The sequence below is a fragment of the Mytilus californianus genome, unplaced genomic scaffold (assembly GCF_021869535.1).
Source record: "Mytilus californianus isolate M0D057914Y unplaced genomic scaffold, xbMytCali1.0.p SCAF_10, whole genome shotgun sequence".
Taxonomy (NCBI): domain Eukaryota; kingdom Metazoa; phylum Mollusca; class Bivalvia; order Mytilida; family Mytilidae; genus Mytilus; species Mytilus californianus.
In genome coordinates this window covers 76,908,601-76,936,457 of record NW_026262582.1, presented here as the reverse complement: position 1 = coordinate 76,936,457, position 27,857 = coordinate 76,908,601, and the positions used below count along the sequence as shown (strand labels likewise).

Genomic DNA, 27,857 nt, shown 5'->3' with positions numbered 1-27,857 from the left:
CATAGGGGTAAAATGCAGTTTTTGGTTTATATCTCTGAAACTAAAGCATTTAGAGCAAATCTGACAGGTGGCAAAAATGTTCATCAGATTTAGATTTATCTGCCCTGAAATTTTCAGACGAATCCGACAACCCGTTGTTGTGTTGCTGCCCCTGAGTTAGTAATTTTACAAAAAATTTGCAGTTTTTTGTTATTATCTTAGATATCATTACAATATCTAATATCTAATACTATTAACTATGATTTTAACCTTATTTTACATGATTTCCAAAGCATCAGTAAATACAGGTGAACGACACAGGCTCTTGTTCCTTTGTCCATTATTATAGTTGAATCAACTACAATCAATGCTTATACAATGCAATGTTTAATTTTGACTTCCACTGATAGAACACAGATCAAGTTGAATTTGGGTAGTGTCACTTTAACCATTATTGAGTTATGCCCCTTTATAATTCGTAAGATTGCAAAATTTTTAGTTTCCATACTGTAACTTAAGTTTGCCCCAACCAAACATTATGAAACCTATACACAATATTCATTACCACAAAACTAAGATCAAGTACAAATTTTTTGTTTCCGTTTTCTAACTTTAGTTTGTCTCAACCAAATGTTATGAAACTTATACACAATGCTTATTAGTACATAATACAGATTAAAAGTACAAAATTTGGTGGTGACACTTTTACCATTCTTGAGTTATGTCCCTTTGTAAACATAAAAATTGCTGACTTTAGTTTGTCTCAACCAAATGTTATAAAACTTATACACAACCATTCTAGAGTTATGCGTGTTTACAAATAGAAAAATTGCTGAATTTTTAGTTTCTGTTCTCTACTTAAGTTAGCCTCAACCAAATGTTATGAGACTTACACACAATGCTAATTACATTTACCACAAAACTCAGATCAAGTTCAAATTTGGGTAGAGTCACTTTTACCGTTCTTCAGTTATGTCCCTTTATAACTATATGATATGCAAGCGGGGCATCATCTGTGTCCACATGTGGACACTATCCACATTTATTTAGAATGATGAGATCTACTTACTGTCCATTTACATATAAAACGACTTTTATAGGAGTTATTGTCTTTAAATGACAAATTCTACCAATATTTTTTTCATTTTTGCCTATTATACGTATTATATGCAAGCGGGGGCATCATCTGTGTCCCATGGACACATTCCCCATTTATTTACTTATACAAGTAAAAAAGTCATACTATCTTCTTTTCTTGAATTTCTCAGGACTTCTTTGCTCTAATAGAATTTTTAATTGTCTGTCCTTTAATTTGGAGATGTCTTTACTACATTCAAGTGTAATTTCATGGACAATGAAAATCTCATTTGTGTGTTATCTTCAAAACACTGCTCATTTACAAACCTCCATTAAGGGGCAATTTTTGAAGGCCTTGCGCAATTACTTAAGATCTATGTGCAATTAGTTTTTCTGTTGAATTAATTATAATGAGATAAAACATTGAACTCAAATCAAAAATTATAAGCTAACCAGAAAAAATTGTTTAAGGCATGTTTTTACATCCCAAAACTTGAAAATTTTGAGTTATAACAAAAAGTACTTATACAAGTAATTTTTATACGACCGAAAAAAAAATTTGCGGTCGTATATTGGTATGACGTCGTCGTCCGAAGACACATTGGTTTTCGCACAATTACTTTAGTTTAAGTGAATGGATCTCTATGAAATTTTACCATAAGGTTCAATACCACAAAAGGAAGGTTGGGATTGATTTTGGGGGTTATGGTACCAAAAGTTAAGGAATAAGGGGCCAAAAATAAGCATTTTTCTAGTTCCAGACAATAACTTGTGGAACGGTGTATGGATCTCTCTGAAATTATACCACAAGTTTCCATACCACAAAGGGATGGTTAGGATTTGCTTTGGGGGTTATGGCTCAAACCGTTTAGGAATTAGGGGCAAAAAAGGGGGAAAACAAGGGTGTCCTTGTAAATGGACAAATACTTTAGTACAAAACATAATTTAAAGCAGTGTAAGAGTGGTAATTCAAATACATCATTTGAATTACCTCCCTTACACTGCTTTTAAATTATGTATAAAGTAATGGTTAATGAACAATTAAGACAATTTAAAAGCAGTGTAAGGGAGGTAATCCAAATACAACGTTTTGATTACCTCCCTTACACTGCTTTTAAATTATGTTTAAAGAAATGCATGCATATTTATAAAGGAAGACCACTAAAAATATCTGCAAATGTTGCATCTTTTTTTTTTTTTACATCATATTTTAAATTCTATTATAAAATAGATTAAGTTAGCATTATGGTAAATTTAAATGGGTACTTATGGTTGCAAACTCCATTGGAAATTTGAAATGAGATTATGACCATATCTTGAGGGAAAGAATTTTTTTGGGGAAAAAGGGGGGGGGGGGGTAAAAAGAAATGTTGGGGGGGCAATTTTTTCTCATTTCAGATTTCAGAAATTAAAAAGAAAAATTCTTCAAATATTATTTTTTTTTTTTGGGGGGGGGGGGGGGGGGGGTTAATACGCAACAGCATAGTGTATTGCACAAAAGCAAAAAAACCAATTCTAAATTCTTTGACTACAGTTATTCTGTGTCAGAAACCTTTTATGTGTCAAATATTTAATTACAATCCAAATTCAGACCTGTATCAAGCGCGAATATTGCGTCCATTTTTGCCCCAACTGTTCAGGGTTGGACCTCTGCGGTCGTATCCAGCTGCGCTCGGCGAAGCAATTTATTTTTAGAAAATTAAGGGGAGATTATTCAAACTTTATAAGAAAATATGAATATAACAAATTTAGTTATATAAGTATATTATTATTTACTGCTTCAACTAAATAAAAATAACTTGTACAAGTAGTACCCCTGACCATGTTGACTGTTATTTTGTAAATTAAGGATAATATGTCAAATTTCAAAATAAGTGCATATGATTTTGTTTTTGAATAATTTTTCATGATTTAAATCCACTACCTGTATACTTCTTATGACTGTTTGTTTCTTGTGAATCAGTCAAGATAATTAGGTGGTTATTTGAACTTACCAAGGACCTAATCAATGAAAGAACTGTGATTTTGAAGAAAAAAAAGGTCACAACAATAGTCATGATAGTCTATATGAGACACACAATGGATTTCACATTAAATCATTAAAAAGATACCACTCACTCTCTGGATTCGTGGTATCTTTTTAAATAACCAACACTTATCTATTGTATCTACTTTATATACCACATACAAAATTCATTTACGTGAAGGAATGACAAATTCACATAGGAATTGGAAAGGACTGTTATCTTTTTAATGATCTAATGCTTATCCAAGGAATAAAATTCTGTGAAAGTTTCATAAAATTCTGTTCAGCAGTTGAAGAGCTGTAGCAGATAGATGGGCTCCCTAAGATTGCCTATGAAACATGTACAATTACCTACCAAAGAATTGCCTTTAAAGATGAGCAAAACACATAATATATATATCATGTACAGTCGAACCTCGTTATGTCGAAGTCGAAGGGACCGGACCAAGGTATTCGACTTATCCGAGGTTCGACTCATCCAAGGTCCAGTATGTTGTCATAAATTTGGAATGCATGAAATACGGTATGAGATTTGTGTAATCTAGATACTTTGAACAGTGTGTCTTTTTTCAATATGACACTTTATGATTGTGTATTCAATCTCCGTATTTTTAGGTCCTTCATAAGAATTAGACACACAAGTACAGATACAAATCATGCACAAATAAAATCAATAGTATACACAAATATTTTCAAAGGTCAGTCACCATAAATTATGAAATAACTCACGGAACATACCAAGTTCTGAACGGTCACTGATGGGGTCATCTGCTTTACATTGAATTATCATAATTTAGCATAATTGTCTTAATCCTTTAATTGATAGTAATTAATAAATTTTAATTCTAATGATTCATTTAATTTGGGCTTGGGTCATTTAAAGTTGTTTCGTTTTTAAGACTGATGAAATATGTTTAACAAACTAACATTGCGCTTGGACGATCAACAACATTGTTAATTACCGGTCACCATAAACATGTCATTTTAACTGTTATTCAAACAAGTATGTTAACTCAGCTTTAATCTCTTTTGATTAGGTTACATAATCAATACATCCAATTTAAATTTTTATCATTAGGTGTGCATCTTTTGAAAATTTCTTCTTTCAAACTTGAGACATCGGGGTCAATTTACATTAATTTTACATCGACAGGACTATAAAATTTACTCGACATAACCGAATATTCGAATCAATTGAGTTCGACTCATCAGAGGTAATTATGTTTTGATCAAACGGGAATTTTACAGGGACCAAGAAATTACTTCGACTCATCCAAGTTTTTCGACACAACCAAGTTCGACACAACGATGTTAGACTGTATATAGTTAGCTATAAAAGGTCCCATGTTGATAAAATGTGAACAAATCAGAAGAACAATGGAGCTTTTTGATGTATACTATAGCTATTAAAGAAGACAATATAGCCTGCACAAGCCAAAGGACTTCTGAATCCTGGCATGGATGAGGTTTAACATGTGTGTTAGTGGCCCTTATCCTCCATAAGACCTTGGACAGTGGCATAACAGTACAACATCAGTACAAACAAAAAATCAGGTTCCTTTGATCCTCTGGTGTATCATGTTCAAGAATGAAATTAAGGAAGTACCATACCATCCAATCCTTCAGTAAAAATATTCAAAGTAATGTAAATTTTCCTTTTTTTTTGCCCTTATTACTTTTATTATCTGATTTATTTTCCAGATGTACCAGATTCTAAAAATTTTGATGTGACTCTAATAATAACATTACTGAGAAACTTGATTCCAATGTCTCCTCCTAGTTGTGGATTTGACCATTTACCTGCTGCCATGGAAACCACACCAGCTGCAGATTTAGCAAGAATAAAACACTACAGGAATAACCTAGCTCATCTGGATAATGGCAAAATAGATATTACTTTCTTCAACACAGCATGGAATGATCTTACTGGTGTATGTATATATATATTAATTTTCCTTTCACTGATTTTAGGGAAACCAGCTGGTAGAAGACACTTGAAACAAAATGACAAGAAAGCCACATTCAATTTAACAAATTTGTATAAATTATTTGTTATTAGATATTGGTTGGTTACATTCTCATGACCTTTTGTGAAACATGAGATTGTCCTTCAAAGGTGATAAAAACAAGTGTCCAGATTAAAAAAAAATATTCCTTCAAATAACTTTACAAAGACTAATTACATTAATTTTTGATTACCTGAATTATTAAAACATAATCAATTAACAAATTTTTTTTTTGTCTTAAATCTATGATTGGAAATTTAACCAATTACATGAACTTATTTTCCTTTACGCAAAAGAACATTGAAATTACCATATACCATTAGATTCTCAAACAGAGAATTTCTTCCTTCCTTTTGTAAACTATACGTGCTATATTTATATATGTCACTGCCATCTAACATGAACAGTCATGTGTTAGGTCAAACCCATCAAACATGGAGAGTCATGAATAAGGTCACTGCCATCAAACATGGACAGCCATGCACAACTTCACTGGCAAGTATGCGGGGTTCTTTAAAACAGCTGCACAAGTTATTTTTGCCTGTAACACTGTGTTTATACTGTACTTGTTGAATGAGGACAAAGAAACAACTCTAAACTATCAGCTTAGTAAAACAAACACATGTCTGTTTTGTTGTCAAATTTTAAATTAAACTTTTTAACAGTATTGATTTATTTTATATTGTATTAACTCATGTAGGTGTGTCCTTGCACAAAAAACGTCATACATGTATTGTATCATGAGAACTGATAATACATGTATACTATTGGGGACATATACAGGTATAGTATTGGGGACATGTATTAAAATTTAAAAGCGTAGATATCATGCTTGAGGTTTTCGTTTACAAAAGTGACAAGCTAACTCTGATCAAGCCAATATCTTGATAACATAGCTATATATATAAAATTATATAGTTATATCGATAGTGGGTTTGTCTTCATTTAAATTTAATGTGTAGAGTGACTTGGGACTTTATCAGATTTTTAAAGGTAAGATTGATAAATTTCTAGCAAAAAAAGGCCAAATTTGTGAATTAGAACTAATTAGGAGATCAAGAATCATAAAAGGGGAATAACTCATACAATAACTGCACCACTATTATATTGCATGTATTGTGTACCATTCTATATGTTACAGGCCATTGGAAGATTAGGTGGTCAACAAATGAGGCAGGAGTGTGATCATATGAAAACCAAACCTTTAGATCAAAACAATGAAGAAATAATACTGGACATCAAACATTCTAGAAAAGAAGTCCAGTTGCTAAAAGACTCATTAGAAAGTCTGAAGCTGTCACATACGGAAATGATAAAATCTCATGAATCACTTCAAGAAAACCATGCAGTTGTGACAAAAGAAATAGAAGAAATAAAGATCTATCAGATAGATACTGTACCTTGGAATATTAGAGGTAAACTGTTGAAGGGGACTTGGGTTACATCTACTCCATCAACATTAACTTTTTAGGTCACCTGGCCTGTAAGGGCCATGTGAGTGACTGTTATCACTTTGCATCAGTCCTTCATTAGACCATTCATCATCTTTGAAACCACTTGGCCAAATTGAAATTTTGCAGGAATAATTTTGGAAATTCCTCATTTTGTTATGATAGGAAGAGGAACATGGCCGCCAAAGGCAATTCTGATTAGTCAAATTATATCAAATACAATAAATGTAGTTAGAAGAGCTTGCACATTACACATGAAAAAATGTTTACATATATATATATATATATGTTCCAGATCATATGAGTAAATGAACTGTACACATGTAGTCATGACCAAAAGCATGTATAAATAAACTCATGGTCCGAACATTCACTTGTTGTTGAACCATGTGAGTATATTCTAGTTTGGCTATTAGCAGTTAGACTGTAGGAGTATTCATACCATATAGCCATTTATGAATATGTCCACATGTCTGTGTCCAGGCCAGAGGAAAAGTTTCGATTTGCACACGGCACACATACACAGACTATATTATAGATCGCCGGAAGTCGGTTTGTCTGTTAAAAGATGACGGTCAAACTGTCAACATCAACAAGCCCTTGGTTTGATTCCTCTGGAATTTGGCTTTTCTGTATCAATAAGAATGTCTACACTGTACAAATGGGAAACTGTCCCAGTATAAATGTAAAAGTTCACGTAGCACCAGCAAACAAAAAACCTGGATTATGAACTTCATGGAAACACATTTAAACAATTAGGTCCAAGGACACAGTTATCGTCCTTTGGTTTTCGTTGTCTACAAATATAGTCCCTAGTGTGAACAGTGTATAACTTGCATTTTTTTTTGATACACTTTCCCAATTTATTTCTTGATATTTTATGCATGAAATATTAAGTAAGGGGATGAAATTACATGTTAAAAAAATTTGGGTGCTGAATCTTTATGTTAAGTAGTGATTTGGTCCAGTTAAAAAAGGTCAAAAATTAGAATGTCTGAAGCTGTCAAACTGAATTTTAGCCCCCCTTAACACAGAATTGTCAATATTTTGAGTTAAAGCTGGTAGAAGTTTCTATAATTTTGATATTATTTGTATCAATAGTAGTAAACTTCACTGTAAAAATCTTTTTGAGATAGAGCAGGTGTGATTTTTTTAATTTGAATTTATTGTCTAAAAGAAATGCACTACGAAATAACTGTGTTCTCAGGCCTAAGAGATGAATTCCATAAATGTAGATTCTGTACTTTGGCAACTTTCCTGAATGGTTTGCTGGTTTCAATTTGTCAAACTCAATAAAAGTAAAGGATTTACATCTTTGTTTGACAGAAATTCTGTTAAAATGTCCAATTTTGGCATTATACGGCTAAAATAAGCATTTTAAAGCAGTTTCCATTTTATGCCTAAGAGCCATGCTGACTTTCTATCTGACAGCTTTTTATGTTCCTGATATTTGTGTTTCTATGCTTAAATCAAATTTAATTAACCATTTGTGAACTCGGAATCTAGAGAAAAGTAGATTATCACAGAAAAAATGTGCAGAATATTTGTATTTATGTCCCTGGTTAAACGGCCTGTTTGATGTATGTGAAATGTGAAGAGCTTTGTACATAAAATCTGTAGTCCATCACAAATATTTCACTAAATCTGTAAAAAAAACACTTTACAATGATCAGTACACCCTATTCATTTCATATGCTACCATAATTTTCTTCTTTAGGATAATAAGTGGTTCAAATATATGCCAAATGAGACTAAAACTACATGCAAGTTTTCCATTGAAAAGTGAAAAACTGGTCATCAGACCATACTGTCTGCAAAAAAAAGTTGAATTCAAGAGTCCTTTTGCAATTAGACTTCTTGTATCATGACATCTTAGCATAGAAATGAGCAAAAAGTAACAAATTTCAATTTCTTATAGCCTCTGTGTGCATTTTTATATGTAAATATGGGCTACGGCCTAAATCGACTCTAAATAATTCTCAGTCTTACATGGCCTAAGACCATTTTATACTCATGTGGTATGCTTTTTGTAACTTTTCTTTACATTTAAAGTACATTTAATATATATGGAAGAATAATGTATGGTTAAAAAACTTCACAAACTTCAAATTGGTTGAAAAAAATGCATGTTTATGTAAGGCTTCCCTTAATTCAAAAATCTCTATTTTCAGGCACAGGCTCATATAAATTTGACTTTTGAATAACTGTAATAAATCTGATAAATCAAATGAGTGTTCCGTTGCTTTTAATACTTATTATATTAAATTCAAGAGTATTTAAAAAGCAAGTTTTTGCAATATTTAAATTTTTAGGCCAAAATCTTGACAGTTGAAAATATTTGATTTAAACGTCAAAAATAAACCACCAAATTTCAATATTAAAATGGCCCTAGTTTCTATAATATATATCCTATGGCCATGAAACTTGGCCACCTACTATCTTATAATTGCCTAAGCTTAGGTCATGCAAAGTTTTATTAAAATTGGTCAAGTCTTTCTATCCTATTAGGTCCAAGGACACAGTTATCGTCCTTTGGTTTTCGTTGTCTACAAATATAGTCCCTAGTGTGAACAGTGTATAACTTGCATTTTTTTTTGATACACTTTACCAATTTATTTCTTGATATTTTATGCATGAAATATTAAGTAAGGGGATGAAATTACATGTTAAAAAAATTTGGGTGCTGAATCTTTATGTTAAGTAGTGATTTGGTCCAGTTAAAAAAGGTCAAAAATTAGAATGTCTGAAGCTGTCAAACTGAATTTTAGCCCCCCTTAACACAGAATTGTCAATATTTTGAGTTAGAGCTGGTAGAAGTTTCTATAATTTTGATATTATTTGTATCAATAGTAGTACACTACACTGTAAAAATCTTTTTGAGATAGAGCAGGTGCGATTTTTTTAATTTGAATTTATTGTCTATAAGAAATGCACTACGAAATAACTGTGTTCTCGGGCCATTAATTTTCCGTCAAATATACATGTATGTATTTTAGGTTTAGATTTAAACATTTAATTGGCCTTCAAAAGATATTTTTTTTATATTCTTTTATATATTTTTTTGAAAAAGTAAATAAATAATAAAATTAGTACATGTTTTGGTCTATACTGTATATATATTGTAACGTTGGTAGCCTATATATATTAACTAGAGACAAGCCATGTGTACTGGTTAACATACTTTAATATAATGCTTGAGCTAACTAATCAACACAAATACATATTGCAATACGACGTGCCCTTATCTGCTATGTCTATCAACACAACACGTGCGTGAACTCTTGAACTATATAAATATTTATGAATGAATGAAAGTTACAATACTACATCTCTTACTTTCTCAGATTAAAGTTCTACTTTGATTAATTATATTACTGTCTGTGTAGTCATACAATCTTTAACTGTCTGTGTAAACAAATAAGTGATAGAATGCGTAAAATGATATCAATAGAAAATTAGACTTTATAGTATGTGATAAATGTAAATTATTCGGTACGCGTACGATAATGTCAATATAATTAGTGGATCATCTGATCAATCTGATAAGGCTATCATGACGAGTGTGAATAGTAAATTCCACAAATTGATTTGTATTATAGATTCACAAACATATAGATCAACATCAAACCTAATAGACAACTTTCGAGTTCGATGCATTTCCGTCAAAAACTCTGGCTTTAGTGAACATCATTCGTGCGTTTAGGGGCATCGTCACTACCAATGTTGAGCAAGTGGTTGGAAAACTATAATGCTATTTTGCACGAATTATTCGGCAAATTAAATTCTCATAATTGACAATCAGCACTACTGTCATTAGGGAATTGTGATTAAGTACTTACAAAACAAACATTATTTCTAGTTTATCCTGCACAATGATGATCACTAAGACGCTTGATGAACGTTAATAGTGCAGGGATACAGAGGAATCCCCTCTATCTGGTAAATGACGTCATAAAGGCGCGCATAATTGACGAGTTTTTTCCGGTGAAGGATGAACTCGAAAGTGGTCTATTGATACATCAGAAAGAGCACAGTATTATGATGCCTGTAACACAGCTCTTTAACGCACATAATCATCGAGATGTTTCGGTGTATGTTTTTCTCGAGATGATCTTCTCAATGGTGTGTTTGGTATAATGTCATCATCAATAATTTCTTCTATTTCCTCATCAGTCATTAGTGTATGTTTTTCTCGAGATGATCTTCTCAATGGTGTGTTTGGTATAATGTCATCATCAATAATTTCTTCTATTTCCTCATCAGTCATTATTTTAGATTTCCCAATCTTTTTGAAGTGTGACGAATGGCGAGTTATATATTTATGTTGTTCGTTCGTTGCCGTAATCATACTACCCTTTTTATTCTTAATTGTTAATGGTTGAGGATTGTACGGGGTAGACAGTTTATCTTTCTTTTCTTGTTTAACTAGGACGGTATCTCCTACTTTAAAATCAGGAACTTTAACTGAATGTTTTTTCTCGAAATATGACTTCATTTTACTTTTGTTTCTGTGATCTTCTTTTCGTACTTCACTCTTGGCTTGATCATGTATTGAAATGTTCTGCATTTTAGTATTAATTTCCCTTCCAAATAAAAGTTCTGCCGGTGACACGTTAGTTGTTGCGTGTGGTGTTGCTCAATAGTTACGAAGAAATGTATGTATTTATTGCTTCCAGCTACGATGTTCTGTTTGAGCTGCACGAATTGCTTTCCATATTGTTCTCATAAATTGTTCATTTTCAGCGTTAGCGCGGGGCCATAACGGAGTGATTTTGCGATGCTTAAAACCCATGTTATCTGCGAAATTTCGGAATTCTTGTGAATTAAACTGAGGTCCGTTGTCTGTTTTCAGTTCCTTTGGTATTCCAAAAATTGAGAAAGTTTTATCAAGTAGTGGTATGACGGATTTTGCAGTTAGACTTGTTAGGGTTTCTATAACAGGATACCTTGAGTATTCATCTATTACTACCAGACTACCATTACGTAATATCGATTGGGAAATGGTCCACAAAAGTCTATGCTGAGATTCTCCCATATATCATTCGGTATCTCGGACATTTGTAATGGTTCAAAAACATTTTTCGGAGTTGACGCTAAACATGGTATACATGATTTACAAGTTTGTCTATTCCAGGGAAGTATACCTTTTTAAGTAACAACTGTTTTGTACGTACTATGCCCTGGTGCCCTTCGTGTGCAAGGTCGATTACACGCATCTGTAAATCTTTTGGAATAACGATTCTATTATCATGAAGAATGATCTCACTATCATTAACGGGAACTACTGTTAATTCATATCGTAATCTTGAGAATGTATCTAGCGTAATGCTTTCATGCTTGTCCCACCTGTTTGATTTTAATGCAGTAATTACGGTTTTTAGGTCACTGTCCTTTTGTGTACTATCAGCTATTTCATCAAGGGTCATTGCCTTCGGCACAGCGTTGTCAGTTAAGTATCGGACATATTCTTCAGCTACTTGTGAATGTTTACATGCAATAGATGTTGACGGGGTCGGATGTCTTGATAAATAATCGGCCACGTTCACCTTTCCTGGTTTGTACTGTACTTTGAAATTGTACCCCTGTAATCTTAATCTCCATCGTTCAATGGGTGCTGGTGTTTTTGCCTTGGGACTATTGAAAATAGTTTCAAGCGGTTGGTGATCGGATACAGTACTTGCAACCTTAGGCGTTACTGTTTGACGTGAACTTGACTGATCGGTGAATGATCGGTGACGGATGTTTGACTGATCGATGACTGATCGGTGATCGATGACCCATAGAATCCGTCAGATACGTCAAATAGGCTATGTGAGAGTTACCGTGACAACGGTCAGCGATCGATCAGTAAATTAATTGTATGCACGGATCGGACGGATACGTATATAATTAAAATTCTTATGTAAAAGGAAATCCACAGTATTTACAGTCGATAAACGCGGACCTCTACGAAGACACCTTTACTCGTTAATTATGTACCACTAAAAAGCGATAAAATGTTATCATTTAAAATAAATACTCTATTTGTTGTCGTTAGATGATGAAAATAAAAATAGTATAACAGTAAAGATACATACAGCTTTGTTTGGATTAATTAATTTAGAGTGTTGTTTTAATTTTTGTTCTAGATAACCAATATTTCTTCTTCTTATAACATATAATGCAATGTTATTTCTGATTAGTTATTTAAAAGGCCTCAAGAAAAGTTTCTTTGATAGAATTTTATACTTAAACTTTAATTTGTGTTGATTAAAGATGCAATCATTTCATTATTTTGTACTTTTTGTACATCAGGATTGGTCGATTTTCATAAAATATGCTGAATTTCAGGAAAAAGATACTAAATTTTTGTTCGCGTTGCTTAAATATGCAAATATTTCTTCTTTTATATCAGAAATAATCCAACTTCAATTGCAATCAGTCATAGTTTAATGCATTCAGATAATTACTTAAATTGGTATAAGATATGAATAATTTAAGGTGGTACCTAACACTACAGGGAGATAACTCAAGTAAAAGGGAGAAAAATCAGCTAAACGTTTTAATTACGTTGTGTTGTTAAGGGAATATTAAGCTTCTCAATGATCAAAGTTAGTGTTTGTCAAACTGCTATATAACCAGTCTAATTTTTCTGATAAATTGGTTGGTTCAAATTTTTTGAAATTTTTATATTTTTGTCAAAGGGTCAAAGTAAATACTTTGTCAAAATTTTATGAAAATTAAACGAGCCAAATTAATTTTAGTGAAGGTGTTGGGTACCACCTTAAGGATAAATATACATACACTATTGTTTTTATTAAATAAGAATTCAATAATTTCTCTTTTTTAATGGAAATTATTGGAACGCCTATGGCTTTTTGTACTTTTTATGGTTCAGGATTGGTACTTTTTTTATAAAATCAAAATAATATCTGAGAAAATATACTAAAATGTTGTTCGCATTGTTTAAAATTACCAATTTATCTCTTTTGATAAAAAATAATGCAATGTTATTTGTAACTAGTTATTTCAAAGTTCTCCAATCAGATTTTTTTTTGTCAGAATTTTGATATGTAGGGAGAATTTTACTCAAACTTTTGTTTTGTGTTGAATACAAATTAAGTAATTTCTTTATTTTTATAGAAATTATGAACCGTCATTTGATTACAGTACATTTTGTACATCAAGATTGGTTGTTTTTATAAAATATTCTGAATTTCAGGGAAAAGATACTAAATTTTTGTTCGCGTTTCTTAAATATGCAAATATTTCTTCTTTTATATCAGAAATAATGCAACTTCAATTGCAATCAGTCATAGTTAATGCATTCAGAAAAGTACTTTTGTATAAGATATGAATAATTTAAATATAAATATACATAAACTTTTGTTTTTGTTAAATAAGAATTCCATAAATTCTCTATTTTAATGGAAATTATTGACCTATGGCTTTTTGTACTTTTTATGGTTCAGGATTGGTTGTTTTTTATAAAATCAAAATAATATCTGAGAAAATATACTAAAATGTTGTTCTCATTGATTAAAATTACCAATTTTTCTTCTTTTGATAAAAAATAATGCAATGTTATTTGTAACATGTCATTTTAAAGTCCTCCAATAAGATTTTTTTTGTACGAATTTTGATAATGTAAGGAGAATAATACTTAAACTTTTGTTTTGTGTTGAATACGAATGCAATAATTTCTTTATATTGATAGAAGTTATGAACCGTCATTTGATTTTGGTACATTTTGTACATCAGGATTGGTTGTTTTTCATAAAATATGCTGAATATCAGCGAAAAGATACTAAATTTTTGTTCGCATTGCTTAAATATGCAAATATTTCTTCTTTTATATCAGAAATAATGCAACTTCAATTGCAATCAGTCATTATAAATGCCTTTAGATAAGTAATTTTGTATAAAAAAAAATGTGAATCATTGAAGGATAAATATGCATAAACATTTGTTTTTGTTAGATAAGAATGCAATAATTTCTTTATTTTGATAGAAATTATGAACCGTCATTTGATTTTGGTTCTTTTTGTACATCAGGATTGGTTTTTTTTCATAAAATATGCTGAATTTCAGGGAAAAGATACTAAATTTTTGTTCATGTTGCTTGAAAATGTAAATATGTCTTCTTTTGTATCAGAAATAATTCAACATCAATTGCAATCAGTCATAATTAATGCATTCAGATAAGTACTTTTGTATAAGATATAAATAATTTACTGATAAATATACATAAACTTTTGTTTTTGTTTGATAAATATTCAAAATTCCTCTATTTCATTTTAAATTATTGACTGCCTATGGCTTTTTGTACTTTTTATGGTTTAGGATTGGTTGTTTTGTATAAAATCAAAATAATATCTGAGAAAATATACTAAAATGTTGTTCGCATTGATTAAAATTACCAATTTTTCTTCTTTTGATAAAAAATAATGCAATGTTATTTGTAACTTGTTATTTCAAAGTCCTCCAATAAGATTTTTTTTGTACGAATTTTGATAATGTAAGGAGAATAATACTTAAACTTTTGTTTTGTGTTGAATACGAATGCAATAATTTCTTTATATAAATAGAAATTATGAACCGTCATTTGATTTCGGTACATTTTGTACATCAGGATTGGTTGTTTTTCATAAAATATGCTGAATTTCAGGGAAAAGATACTAAATTTTTGTTCGCATTGCTTAAATATGCAAATATTTCTTCTTTTATATCAGAAATAATGCAACTTCAATTGCAATCAGTCATTATAAATGCATTTAAATAAGTAATTTTGTATAAAATGTGAATCATTGAAGGATAAATATCCACAAACTTTTGTTTTTGTTAGATAAGAATGCAATAATTTCTTTATTTTGATAGAAATTATGAACCGTCATTTGATTTTGGTTCTTTTTGTACATCAGGATTGGTTTATTTTCATAAAATATGCTGAATTTCAAGGAAAAGATACTAAATATGTGTTCGCATTGCTTAAAAATGCAGATATTTCTTCTTTAATATCAGAAATAATTCAACATCAATTGCAATCAGTCATAAGTAATGCATTCAAATAAGTACTTCTATATAAGATATGAATAATTTAAGGATAAATATACATAAACTTTTGTTTTTTTAAATAAGAATTCAATAATTTTTTTTTTTTTAATGGAAATTATTGAACGCCTATGGCTTTTTGTACTTTTTATGGTTCAGGATTGGTTGTTTTTTATAAAATCAAAATAATATCTGAGAAAATATACTAAAATGATGTTCTCATTGATTAAAATTACCAATTTTTCTTCTTTTGATAAAAAATAATGCAATGTTATTTGTAACATGTAATTTCAAAGTCCTCCAATATGATTTTTTTTGTACGAATTTTGATAATGTAAGGAGAATAATACTTAAACTTTTGTTTTGTGTTGAATACGAATGCAATAATTTCTTTATATTGATAGAAATTATGAACCGTCATTTGATTATGGTACATATTGTACATCAGGATTGGTTGTTTTTCATAAAATATGCTGAATATCAGCGAAAAGATACTAAATTTTTGTTCGCATTGTTTATAAATATGCAAATATTTCTTCTTTTATATCAGAAATAATGCAACTTCAATTGCAATAAGTCATTATAAATGCCTTTAGATAAGTAATTTTGTATAAAAAAAAATGTGAATCATTGAAGGATAAATATGCATAAACTTTAGTTTTTGTTAGATAAGAATGCAATAATTTCTTTATTTTGATAGAAATTATGAACCGTCATTTGATTTTGGTTCTTTTTGTACATCAGGATTGTTTTTTTTTTATAAAATATGCTGAATTTCAGGGAAAAGATACTAAATTTTTGTTCATGTTGCTTGAAAATGTAAATATGTCTTCTTTTGTATCAGAAATAATTCAACGTCAATTTCAATCAGTCATAATTAATGCATCCAGATAAGTACTCTTGTATAAGATATAAATAATTTACTGATAAATATACATAAACTTTTGTTTTTGTTTGATAAATATTCAAAATTCCTCTATTTCATTTTAAATTATTGACTGCCTATGGCTTTTTGTACTTTTTATGGTTTAGGATTGGTTGTTTTGTAGAAAATCAAAATAATATCTGAGAAAATATACTAAAATGTTGTTCGCATTGATTAAAATTACCAATTTTTCTTCTTTTGATAAAAAATAATGCAATGTTTTTTGTAACTTGTTATTTCAAGGTCCTCTAATAAGATTTTTTTTGTACGAATTTTGATAATGTAAGGTGAATAATACTTAAACTTTTGTTTTGTTTTGAATACGAATGCAATAACTTCTTTATATAAATAGAAATTATGAACCGTCATTTGATTTCGGTACATTTTGTACATCAGGATTGGTTGTTTTTCATAAAATATGCTGAATTTCAGGGAAAAGATACTAAATTTTTGTTCACATTGCTTAAATATGCAAATATTTCTTCTTTTATATCAGAAATAATGCAACTTCAATTGCAATCAGTCATTATAAATGCCTTTAAATAAGTATTTTTGTATAAAATGTGAATCATTGAAGGATAAATATCCATAAACTTTTGTTTTTGTTAGATAAGAATGCAATAATTTCTTTATTTTGATAGAAATTATGAACCGTCATTTGATTTTGGTTCTTTTTGTACATCAGGATTGGTTTTCTTCATAAAATATGCTGAATTTCAAGGAAAAGATACTAAATTTGTGTTCGCATTGCTTAAAAATGCAAATATTTCTTCTTTAATATCAGAAATAATTCAACTTCAATTGCAATCAGTCATAAGTAATGCATTCAAATAAGTACTTTTATATAAGATATGAATAATTTAAGGATAAATATACATAAACTTTTGTTTTTTTAAATAAGAATTCAATAATTTCTCTTTTTTAATGGAAATTATTGAACGCTAATGGCTTTTTGTACTTTTTATGGTTCAGGATTTGTTGTATTTCATAAAATATGTTGAATTTAAGGGAACAGATTCTAAATGTAATGTTCGCATTGCTTAAAAATACAAATACTTCTTCTTTTATATCAGAAATAATGCAACGTCAATTGCTTTCAGTCATTATAAATGTTGTTCGCATTATTTAAAATTACCAATTTCTCTTGTTTTGTTAAAAAATAATGCAATGTTATTTGTAACCAGTTATTTCAAAGGCTTCAAGATTATTTTTTTTATAAGAATTTTAATATTGTAAGTAGAATAAGGCTTAAACTTTTGTTGGAGTTGAAAATGAATGCAATAATATCTTCATTTTGATAGAAATAATGAATCACCATTTGATTTCAGTACTTTTTGTACATCAGAATTGGTTGCATTTCATAAAATATGTTGAATTTAAGAGATCAGATACTAAATTTAATATTCGCATTGCATAAAAATACAAATATTTCTTCTTTTATATCAGAAATAGTGCAATGCAATTCCTATCAGTCATTATAAATGCCTTTAGATAAGTAATTTTTAATAAAATGTGAATAAAGAAGGATAAATATACTTTTGTTTTTGTTGAAATAGAATGCAATAATTCCTTTATTTGAATGGAAATAATTGACCATCATTGGATTTTTGTACTTTTTATAGCTTAGGATTGATTATTTTTTATTAATTTTAAAGACTATCAGAAAAAATATACTATAATGTTGTTCTCGTTGTTTAAAATTACCAATATTTTTTTTATTTTTAAGAGAATTTGCAGCATTTTTATTTCCTATTTGTGATTTGTTATTTTAATTGCCTCGGGATAAGTTTGTTTAAAGAATTTTAAGATTATAAGGATAAAATACTTAAAAATATTTAAAAATAATACATCGAAATTTGCAGTAAATGATCATTTCATTTTATTTTCAAGAGCATTTTCGGAAAATAATAAAATCACTGAAAATCGCGATAAACACCGTTTTAGAAATGTCCGGGTTTGAAAAAATATTACCTAAATTAAAACGAAAATGGCCATTCTTTAATAGTAATATTTAAATTTAGTTTTATATGCATATTTCTTTTCTTATTAAATTCTTAAAACTGTGCTAAATAATTAATAAAAAAAGATGTTGATCATTTGTACTTGAATGTTTCGTATTTTCCATGTCGCCATTTTAATTAAATGAAACGAAACTTAGATTTCTTAATTTGTATTAGTTTATCATGTGACGTAGTAGAGTTCAATCCGTCAGAAAGGTCGATCGGTCCTATCCGTCCGATCCGTCCGATCAGTCAAATACTTTTACTATAAGTCTGACGGATTGGTGACGTGAGTTTGACGCGAACTTGACTGATCGGTGACTGATCAATGACCGCTGATTGATCGCTAAAACAGTAACGCCTAAGGTTGCAAGTACTGTACCAATGTAAAAGACTGTCCGTACAAATAAAGGTGAAAGTGTTCAATTGCCCATACAATTGCTAATGCTTCCTTTTCTGTTTGCAAATAGCGTGTTTCAACATCTGTTAAAGATCGGCTTGCATATGCAATTATTTTTCCATTTTGTGTTAATAATCCAGCTAATCCAACGGGACTTGCATCTACTATCAACATTGTTTCTTTGTTAGGGTCAAAGTACGACATCACACGGTCAGCAACAAGTTCATTCTTTAGCTTGTCAAATGATTGCTGTTGTTCAGATGTCCATTCCAACTTGGAATCCTGCTTTGTTAATCTGCGGAGCGGTTCAGTAATAGTTGAATAATTTGGAATGAAACGTCCAACATAATTTGTCATTGCTAGGAAACTACAGATTTCACCTACGTCTTTCGGTATTGTAGTGTTCTTGATAGCGCTTATTTTCCTTGGATCGGCTGATATTCCATCTGGCCCAAGACCACAATTAATGATCCCGCTTTTCGTTGTCCACGAATATAGTTCCTTTTAATTAGAGTGTATTTTTTCTTAATTTTTTTTCTTTCCTTTCCTCACTCATTTCTTAGTTTTTTTTTGGGTGGAAATAAAAGAAGAGAGGTGAAATAAACTTTTGGATGTTGTATTTTAACTGATTTTGATATGGAAAGAGTGATTAGGCCAGGTGCAATAAGGTGATATTTACAGTTTTCGGAACATCTCTTGACTTGTCCATAGGGTATGGATGTGTATTGGCTAAATTTGTAAGAGTCATTGGTTCAATCTTTCTGAATTTTGTATATATTTTTGGACTAGTACTATACATTACACACACAAAAGATTTGACAAAAATGCATGGTGCAATTTTTTTAATGAAACAAAACGTTATAAAGAACTAATAGGGGAATTTAATTGTGGTCTGTGGCCTAAGAGGTGAATTCAGGAAATATTGAATTTGTACTTTGACAACTTCCCTGAATGATCTATTGGTATTAATTTGTCAAACTACATGAGAATAAATGATTTCCACTTTTATTTGATAGAAATTTTGTAAAAAAGTGACATTTCAGCCTACATGCCAAAAATTGAACTTTTTCAGTTGTTTCACTATTTTTACAAAAGTAGCATGCTTACTTTCTCTCTGACAGATTTTTCTGGTTTTCTATTTGTGTTTGTGGTATCTAATGTAGATGTTTAACTCATTTTTGAACACTGAAAACAAAAAAAAGTAGATAAAATCAGAATAAGAGTGCAAAATGTGCTGCTTTAATGGTCTTAGTCTAACGGTCAGTATGAAGCAAGTGAAAAATGAGGTTCTATGCACATACAAGTTGAATTCCTTTTAGCAGATTTCACTGAATCTGTATCAAAAGCACTTATTTCTGGTTGTTTGACCTTGTCTGTTTCACAGACTACCTTTATTTTCTTTTGTTTGATAGCTAGTGGTTAAAATATTGGCCTTTTGGGGCTGAAATTATTGCCGGTTTTAAAAAGTAAAGTAAATAACTTTGCATCAAATCATACTGTCTACATATATAGTTGAAAGTGACAGTCTTGTTACATCCAGACTCCATGTTTTATCATATCTAAACAAAGATTTGAGCAAAAAGAAGCATATCTCTATCTCCCATATCATTTATATGCTTTTTAATATGCAAATGTGGAGAATGACCTAAATTGACAACCTGTTTTTTTAAGCTTGACATTGCTGAAGACCATTTTATTCACATGTGTTATGCTATTTGAAACTTATATTTCCATTAAAAGTACATTTATAACATGTAAAAGGTTTTTTTATAACTTAACAACTTCAGAAAATTGTGGTAAGTGAAAAATATTACATTTCATATAAGGCCTCACTTCATTTGAAAACCTCTATTTTTTGGCACAGGCTCATATAAAATTTACTTCTGGCCATATTTTATAAGTCTGAAACATGAAGTATGCTATCTGTTTCTTTTAATAGGTGATAACTTATACATAGAGACACTAAAAAGTGTAAGTTTTGGTATATTTTGGTTTTTAGAAGCCCAAACTTGGTAGTTGAAATTGTTCTAATTCAACGCCACAATTCAGCACCCAAAGTTCAGATATAAAAAATGCCACAATTTTTATAATTGGTATCATATGGCTTTGAAACTTTGTAAACTGTTTTATAATACACTAAGCTTAAATCATGCCAAGTTTTATTAGAATTGGTCAAGTTTTAGACCCCTAATAGGTGAATTCAGGAAATATTGAATTTGTACTTTGACAACTTCCCTGATTGATCTATTGGTATTAATTTGTCAAACTACATGAGAATAAATGATTTCCATTTTTATTTGATAGAAATTTTGTAAAAAAGTGACATTTCAGCCTACATGCCAAAAATTGAACTTTTTCAGTTGTTTCAATATTTTTACAAAAGTAGCATGCTTACTTTCTCTCTGACAGATTTTTCTGGTTTTCTATTTGTTTTTGTGGTATCTAATGTAGATGTTTAACATATTTTTGAACACTGAACACAAAAAAAAGTAGATAAAATCAGAATAAGAGTGCAAAATGTGCTGCTTTAATGGTCTTAGTCTAACGGTCAGTATGAAGCAAGTGAAAAATGAGGTTCTATGCACATACAAGTTGAATTCCTTTTAGCAGATTTCACTGAATCTGTATCAAAAGCACTTATTTCTGGTTGTTTGACCTTGTCTGTTTCACAGACTACCTTTATTTTCTTTTGTTTGATAGCTAGTGGTTAAAATATTGGCCTTTTGGGGCTGAAATTTTTTGCCGGTTTTAAAAAGTAAAGTAAATAACTTTGCATCAAATCATACTGTCTACATATATAGTTGAAAGTGACAGTCTTGTTACATCCAGACTCCATGTTTTATCATATCTAAACAAAGATTTGAGCAAAAAGAAGCATATCTCTATCTCCCATATCATTTATATGCTTTTTAATATGCAAATGTGGAGAACGACCTAAATTGACAACCTGTTTTTTTAAGCTTGACATTGCTGAAGACCATTTTATTCACATGTGTTATGCTATTTGAAACTTATATTTCCATTAAAAGTACATTTATAACATGTAAAAGGTTTTTTTATAACTTAACAACTTCAGAAAATTGTGGTAAGTGAAAAATATTACATTTCATATAAGGCCTCACTTCATTTGAAAACCTCTATTTTTTGGCACAGGCTCATATAAAATTTACTTCTGGCCATTTTTTATAAGTCTGAAACATGAAGTATGCTATCTGTTTCTTTTAATAGGTGATAACTTATACATAGAGACACTAAAAAGTGTAAGTTTTGGTATATTTTGGTTTTTAGAAGCCCAAACTTGGTAGTTGAAATTGTTCTAATTCAACGCCACAATTCAGCACCCAAAGTTCAGATATAAAAAATGCCACATTTTTTATAATTGGTATCATATGGCTTTGAAACTTTGTAAACTGTTTTATAATACACTAAGCTTAAATCATGCCAACTTTTATTAGAATTGGTCAAGTTTTAGACCCCTAATAGGCCCAAGACCACAATTAATGATCCCGCTTTTCGTTGTCCACGAATATAGTTCCTTTTAATTAGAGTGTATTTTTTCTTAATTTTTTTTCTTTCCTTTCCTCACTCATTTCTTAGTTTTTTTTGGGTGGAAATAAAAGAAGAGAGGTGAAATAAACTTTTGGATGTTGTATTTTAACTGATTTTGATATGGAAAGAGTGATTAGGCCAGGTGCAATAAGGTGATATTTACAGTTTTCGGAACATCTCTTGACTTGTCCATAGGGGTATGGATGTGTATTGGCTAAATTTGTAAGAGTCATTGGTTCAATCTCTCTGAATTTTGTATATATTTTTGGACTAGTACTATACATTACACACACAAAAGATTTGACAAAAATGCATGGTGCAATTTTTTTAATGAAACAAAACGTTATAAAGAACTAATAGGGGAATTTAATTGTGGTCTGTGGCCTAAGAGGTGAATTCAGGAAATATTGAATTTGTACTTTGACAACTTCCCTGAATGATCTATTGGTATTAATTTGTCAAACTACATGAGAATAAATGATTTCCACTTTTATTTGATAGAAATTTTGTAAAAAAGTGACATTTCAGCCTACATGCCAAAAATTGAACTTTTTCAGTTGTTTCAATATTTTTACAAAAGTAGCATGCTTACTTTCTCTCTGACAGATTTTTCTGGTTTTCTATTTGTGTTTGTGGTATCTAATGTAGATGTTTAACTCATTTTTGAACACTGAAAACAAAAAAAAGTAGATAAAATCAGAATAAGAGTGCAAAATGTGCTGCTTTAATGGTCTTAGTCTAACGGTCAGTATGAAGCAAGTGAAAAATGAGGTTCTATGCACATACAAGTTGAATTCCTTTTAGCAGATTTCACTGAATCTGTATCAAAAGCACTTATTTCTGGTTGTTTGACCTTGTCTGTTTCACAGACTACCTTTATTTTCTTTTGTTTGATAGCTAGTGGTTAAAATATTGGCCTTTTGGGGCTGAAATTTTATGCCGGTTTTAAAAAGTAAAGTAAATAACTTTGCATCAAATCATACTGTCTACATATATAGTTGAAAGTGACAGTCTTGTTACATCCAGACTCCATGTTTTATCATATCTAAACAAAGATTTGAGCAAAAAGAAGCATATCTCTATCTCCCATATCATTTATATGCTTTTTAATATGCAAATGTGGAGAATGACCTAAATTGACAACCTGTTTTTTTAAGCTTGACATTGCTGAAGACCATTTTATTCACATGTGTTATGCTATTTGAAACTTATATTTCCATTAAAAGTACATTTATAACATGTAAAAGGTTTTTTTATAACTTAACAACTTCAGAAAATTGTGGTAAGTGAAAAATATTACATTTCATATAAGGCCTCACTTCATTTGAAAACCTCTATTTTTTGGCACAGGCTCATATAAAATTTACTTCTGGCCATATTTTATAAGTCTGAAACATGAAGTATGCTATCTGTTTCTTTTAATAGGTGATAACTTATACATAGAGACACTAAAAAGTGTAAGTTTTGGTATATTTTGGTTTTTAGAAGCCCAAACTTGGTAGTTGAAATTGTTCTAATTCAACGCCACAATTCAGCACCCAAAGTTCAGATATAAAAAATGCCACAATTTTTATAATTGGTATCATATGGCTTTGAAACTTTGTAAACTGTTTTATAATACACTAAGCTTAAATCATGCCAAGTTTTATTAGAATTGGTCAAGTTTTAGACCCCTAATAGGTGAATTCAGGAAATATTGAATTTGTACTTTGACAACTTCCCTGATTGATCTATTGGTATTAATTTGTCAAACTACATGAGAATAAATGATTTCCATTTTTATTTGATAGAAATTTTGTAAAAAAGTGACATTTCAGCCTACATGCCAAAAATTGAACTTTTTCAGTTGTTTCAATATTTTTACAAAAGTAGCATGCTTACTTTCTCTCTGACAGATTTTTCTGGTTTTCTATTTGTTTTTGTGGTATCTAATGTAGATGTTTAACATATTTTTGAACACTGAACACAAAAAAAAGTAGATAAAATCAGAATAAGAGTGCAAAATGTGCTGCTTTAATGGTCTTAGTCTAACGGTCAGTATGAAGCAAGTGAAAAATGAGGTTCTATGCACATACAAGTTGAATTCCTTTTAGCAGATTTCACTGAATCTGTATCAAAAGCACTTATTTCTGGTTGTTTGACCTTGTCTGTTTCACAGACTACCTTTATTTTCTTTTGTTTGATAGCTAGTGGTTAAAATATTGGCCTTTTGGGGCTGAAATTTTTTGCCGGTTTTAAAAAGTAAAGTAAATAACTTTGCATCAAATCATACTGTCTACATATATAGTTGAAAGTGACAGTCTTGTTACATCCAGACTCCATGTTTTATCATATCTAAACAAAGATTTGAGCAAAAAGAAGCATATCTCTATCTCCCATATCATTTATATGCTTTTTAATATGCAAATGTGGAGAACGACCTAAATTGACAACCTGTTTTTTTAAGCTTGACATTGCTGAAGACCATTTTATTCACATGTGTTATGCTATTTGAAACTTATATTTCCATTAAAAGTACATTTATAACATGTAAAAGGTTTTTTTATAACTTAACAACTTCAGAAAATTGTGGTAAGTGAAAAATATTACATTTCATATAAGGCCTCACTTCATTTGAAAACCTCTATTTTTTGGCACAGGCTCATATAAAATTTACTTCTGGCCATTTTTTATAAGTCTGAAACATGAAGTATGCTATCTGTTTCTTTTAATAGGTGATAACTTATACATAGAGACACTAAAAAGTGTAAGTTTTGGTATATTTTGGTTTTTAGAAGCCCAAACTTGGTAGTTGAAATTGTTCTAATTCAACGCCACAATTCAGCACCCAAAGTTCAGATATAAAAAATGCCACATTTTTTATAATTGGTATCATATGGCTTTGAAACTTTGTAAACTGTTTTATAATACACTAAGCTTAAATCATGCCAACTTTTATTAGAATTGGTCAAGTTTTAGACCCCTAATAGGCCCAAGACCACAATTAATGATCCCGCTTTTCGTTGTCCACGAATATAGTTCCTTTTAATTAGAGTGTATTTTTTCTTATTTTTTTTTCTTTCCTTTCCTCACTCATTTCTTAGTTTTTTTTGGGTGGAAATAAAAGAAGAGAGGTGAAATAAACTTTTGGATGTTGTATTTTAACTGATTTTGATATGGAAAGAGTGATTAGGCCAGGTGCAATAAGGTGATATTTACAGTTTTCGGAACATCTCTTGACTTGTCCATAGGGGTATGGATGTGTATTGGCTAAATTTGTAAGAGTCATTGGTTCAATCTTTCTGAATTTTGTATATATTTTTGGACTAGTACTATACATTACACACACAAAAGATTTGACAAAAATGCATGGTGCAATTTTTTTAATGAAACAAAACGTTATAAAGAACTAATAGGGGAATTTAATTGTGGTCTGTGGCCATCTGCACTAAAAATGTGACCATAGAATTCCAGTTTATTCTTGTTAAATTCACATTTTGCCTTATTCAATGTCAAGTTCTTCTCTTTAAGACGTGCAAATAGCTTTTTCAATCGTTTATCATGTTCGTCCTGGTTCCTTCCAAATACGATAATATCATCGGATATATTTCGGACTTCATCCAATCCTTCCAGTGCATTACTCAGTGTGTTTTGGAATAACTCTGCGGCTGACGAAACACCAAAACTGAGTCGTTTGTATCTTCGTAATCCTATGTGTGACATGAAGGTTGTGATGTTCCGGGATTCCTCGTTCAACTCCAATTGATGATATCCACTTCGAAGGTCCATTTTTGATAATACGTTAGATCCGTTTAAATCCAAGATCATGTCATCAAGCGTTGGTGTAATATGTCGTGAATGCAAAATAGCCTTGTTGGGTTCCCTCATATCCACGCATAATCGAATTTCGTTCTTGTTTTTCGGTTTAGGGGCCACAACTATCGGGGACACCCAAGGTGTTGGGGTAACAAGATATTTCGGCACCCAGACAAATCGGCACCCGGAACTGTCTAGAATTCGGGTGTTGGTCCATCCATCTTTTCTATTATATCCTGCTTTTCGAGTTTCTCGTGTTCTGCCTCCACTTGTTTACATATGTGAAACGGAATATGCCTATGCGGTTGAATAACTGGTTTTACACTTTCATCAATGTGAATTTTCACTTTTTCATCTTTTAATTTACCAATTCCGTTGAACACATCGCTATATTTATTGCATAATATTTCATGTTTATTTGCTACTGAAGAAATGACTGGCACTATGCTTGAGTCAACAGATGTATCATAGCACAATAAATTCCCATATCTTCCTTTCATCACATACACCGGTGCAGTTGTTATTTTATGGTCAGTCTCTGTCGTAGCATGAAATTTTCCCATCAACTTCAAGTTTTTATCTGATCCATATGTGAAGACTCTGGTGTCGGCGTGAGAAAGTTTTGGTTTACACTTGATGTTCTCGAATGTGCTTTCATCAATAACATAAATACTGGATCCTGTGTCTATTAAAATATCCACATTAGAATTAATGATTTTCACGTTGATTTTCGGTTGTCCTTTCTGTACTTTGTTCACAGTATTTTCTCTTAATCCGAATATGTATCCATCATCCGAACTGCTGTCATGAGCATCATCATATTCATAATTTTCAACTTTATTGACTTTTCTTTTGTAAGTGTTAGTTCCATCACGTTTGGATCTGCATACAGCGGCGATATGATTCATCTTTTTACAAGAGTTACAAATTTTTCCAAATGCTGGACACTTATTTGCATGCAGAAATTCACCTCCACAGTTTCTGCAAGTAGTCTTTTTCTTTTGGTCCATTTGTGTCTATAGAAATCGTGGTCCGTTGCGACGTTTTCCACCTCCTTTTCTCACAGCATTTGCGGATTGTTTGTCTGATTGTTCAATTTCCGTTGCCTGTTTTTCAGAAAGTTCTAATGCTCTAGCTGATGAAATTAATCCTTCAAGGGTCGTGTCTTCCTGGAGAGCCTTTCGTCTTAGTCTCGTTGAATGACAACCTTGGATTATTTGCGATTTCACTTCTTTAGATGTTTCAGTAAATTCACAGTTTACAGCTAGCTGGCGTAATCTTGTGTGAAAACTGTCGATAGTTTCATCAGATGTCTGTTTGGCTTGCCTAAATTTGTAAATTTCGTATTCTGTATTCTTCTTGGGAGCAAAGTAATCTGTTAACTTGTGTTTAGCGGCAGCAAAGTCTTCTCCTGTATTGTCAAGGGTATCAAAGACTTCGTTTACATCTTCTCCAGCGTAATGCAACAATAGTACTCTTTGTCTTTTGCTATCCTTTATGTTTAAACCGATGAATAAATTTTCTTGTCTACTTATCCATTTACGCCACCTTATTTCAGCATTGTTCTCATGTACCGGAAAACTCGGAAAAATTGGTAAAGATGCAGCCATGGTTTAATT

At 30.7% G+C, this 27,857-nt stretch overlaps 1 protein-coding gene across 9 annotated transcripts in view; it reads left to right on the top strand.

Annotated features, from left to right (window-relative positions):
* Nucleotides 1–27,857, top strand: part of LOC127718574 (serine/threonine-protein phosphatase 6 regulatory ankyrin repeat subunit C-like) — a 184,171-nt gene that overhangs the window by 27,195 nt on the left and 129,119 nt on the right. For 8 of the 9 annotated variants that reach the window (XM_052224641.1, XM_052224642.1, XM_052224635.1 and 5 more), the window contains exons 3-4: nt 4,784–5,013; nt 6,230–6,503. In XM_052224641.1, the coding sequence (XP_052080601.1) occupies nt 4,784–5,013; nt 6,230–6,503 (504 nt within the window). The remainder of the gene's footprint in view (nt 1–4,783; nt 5,014–6,229; nt 6,504–27,857) is intronic. The other variant, XM_052224640.1, reaches the window with a different exon arrangement.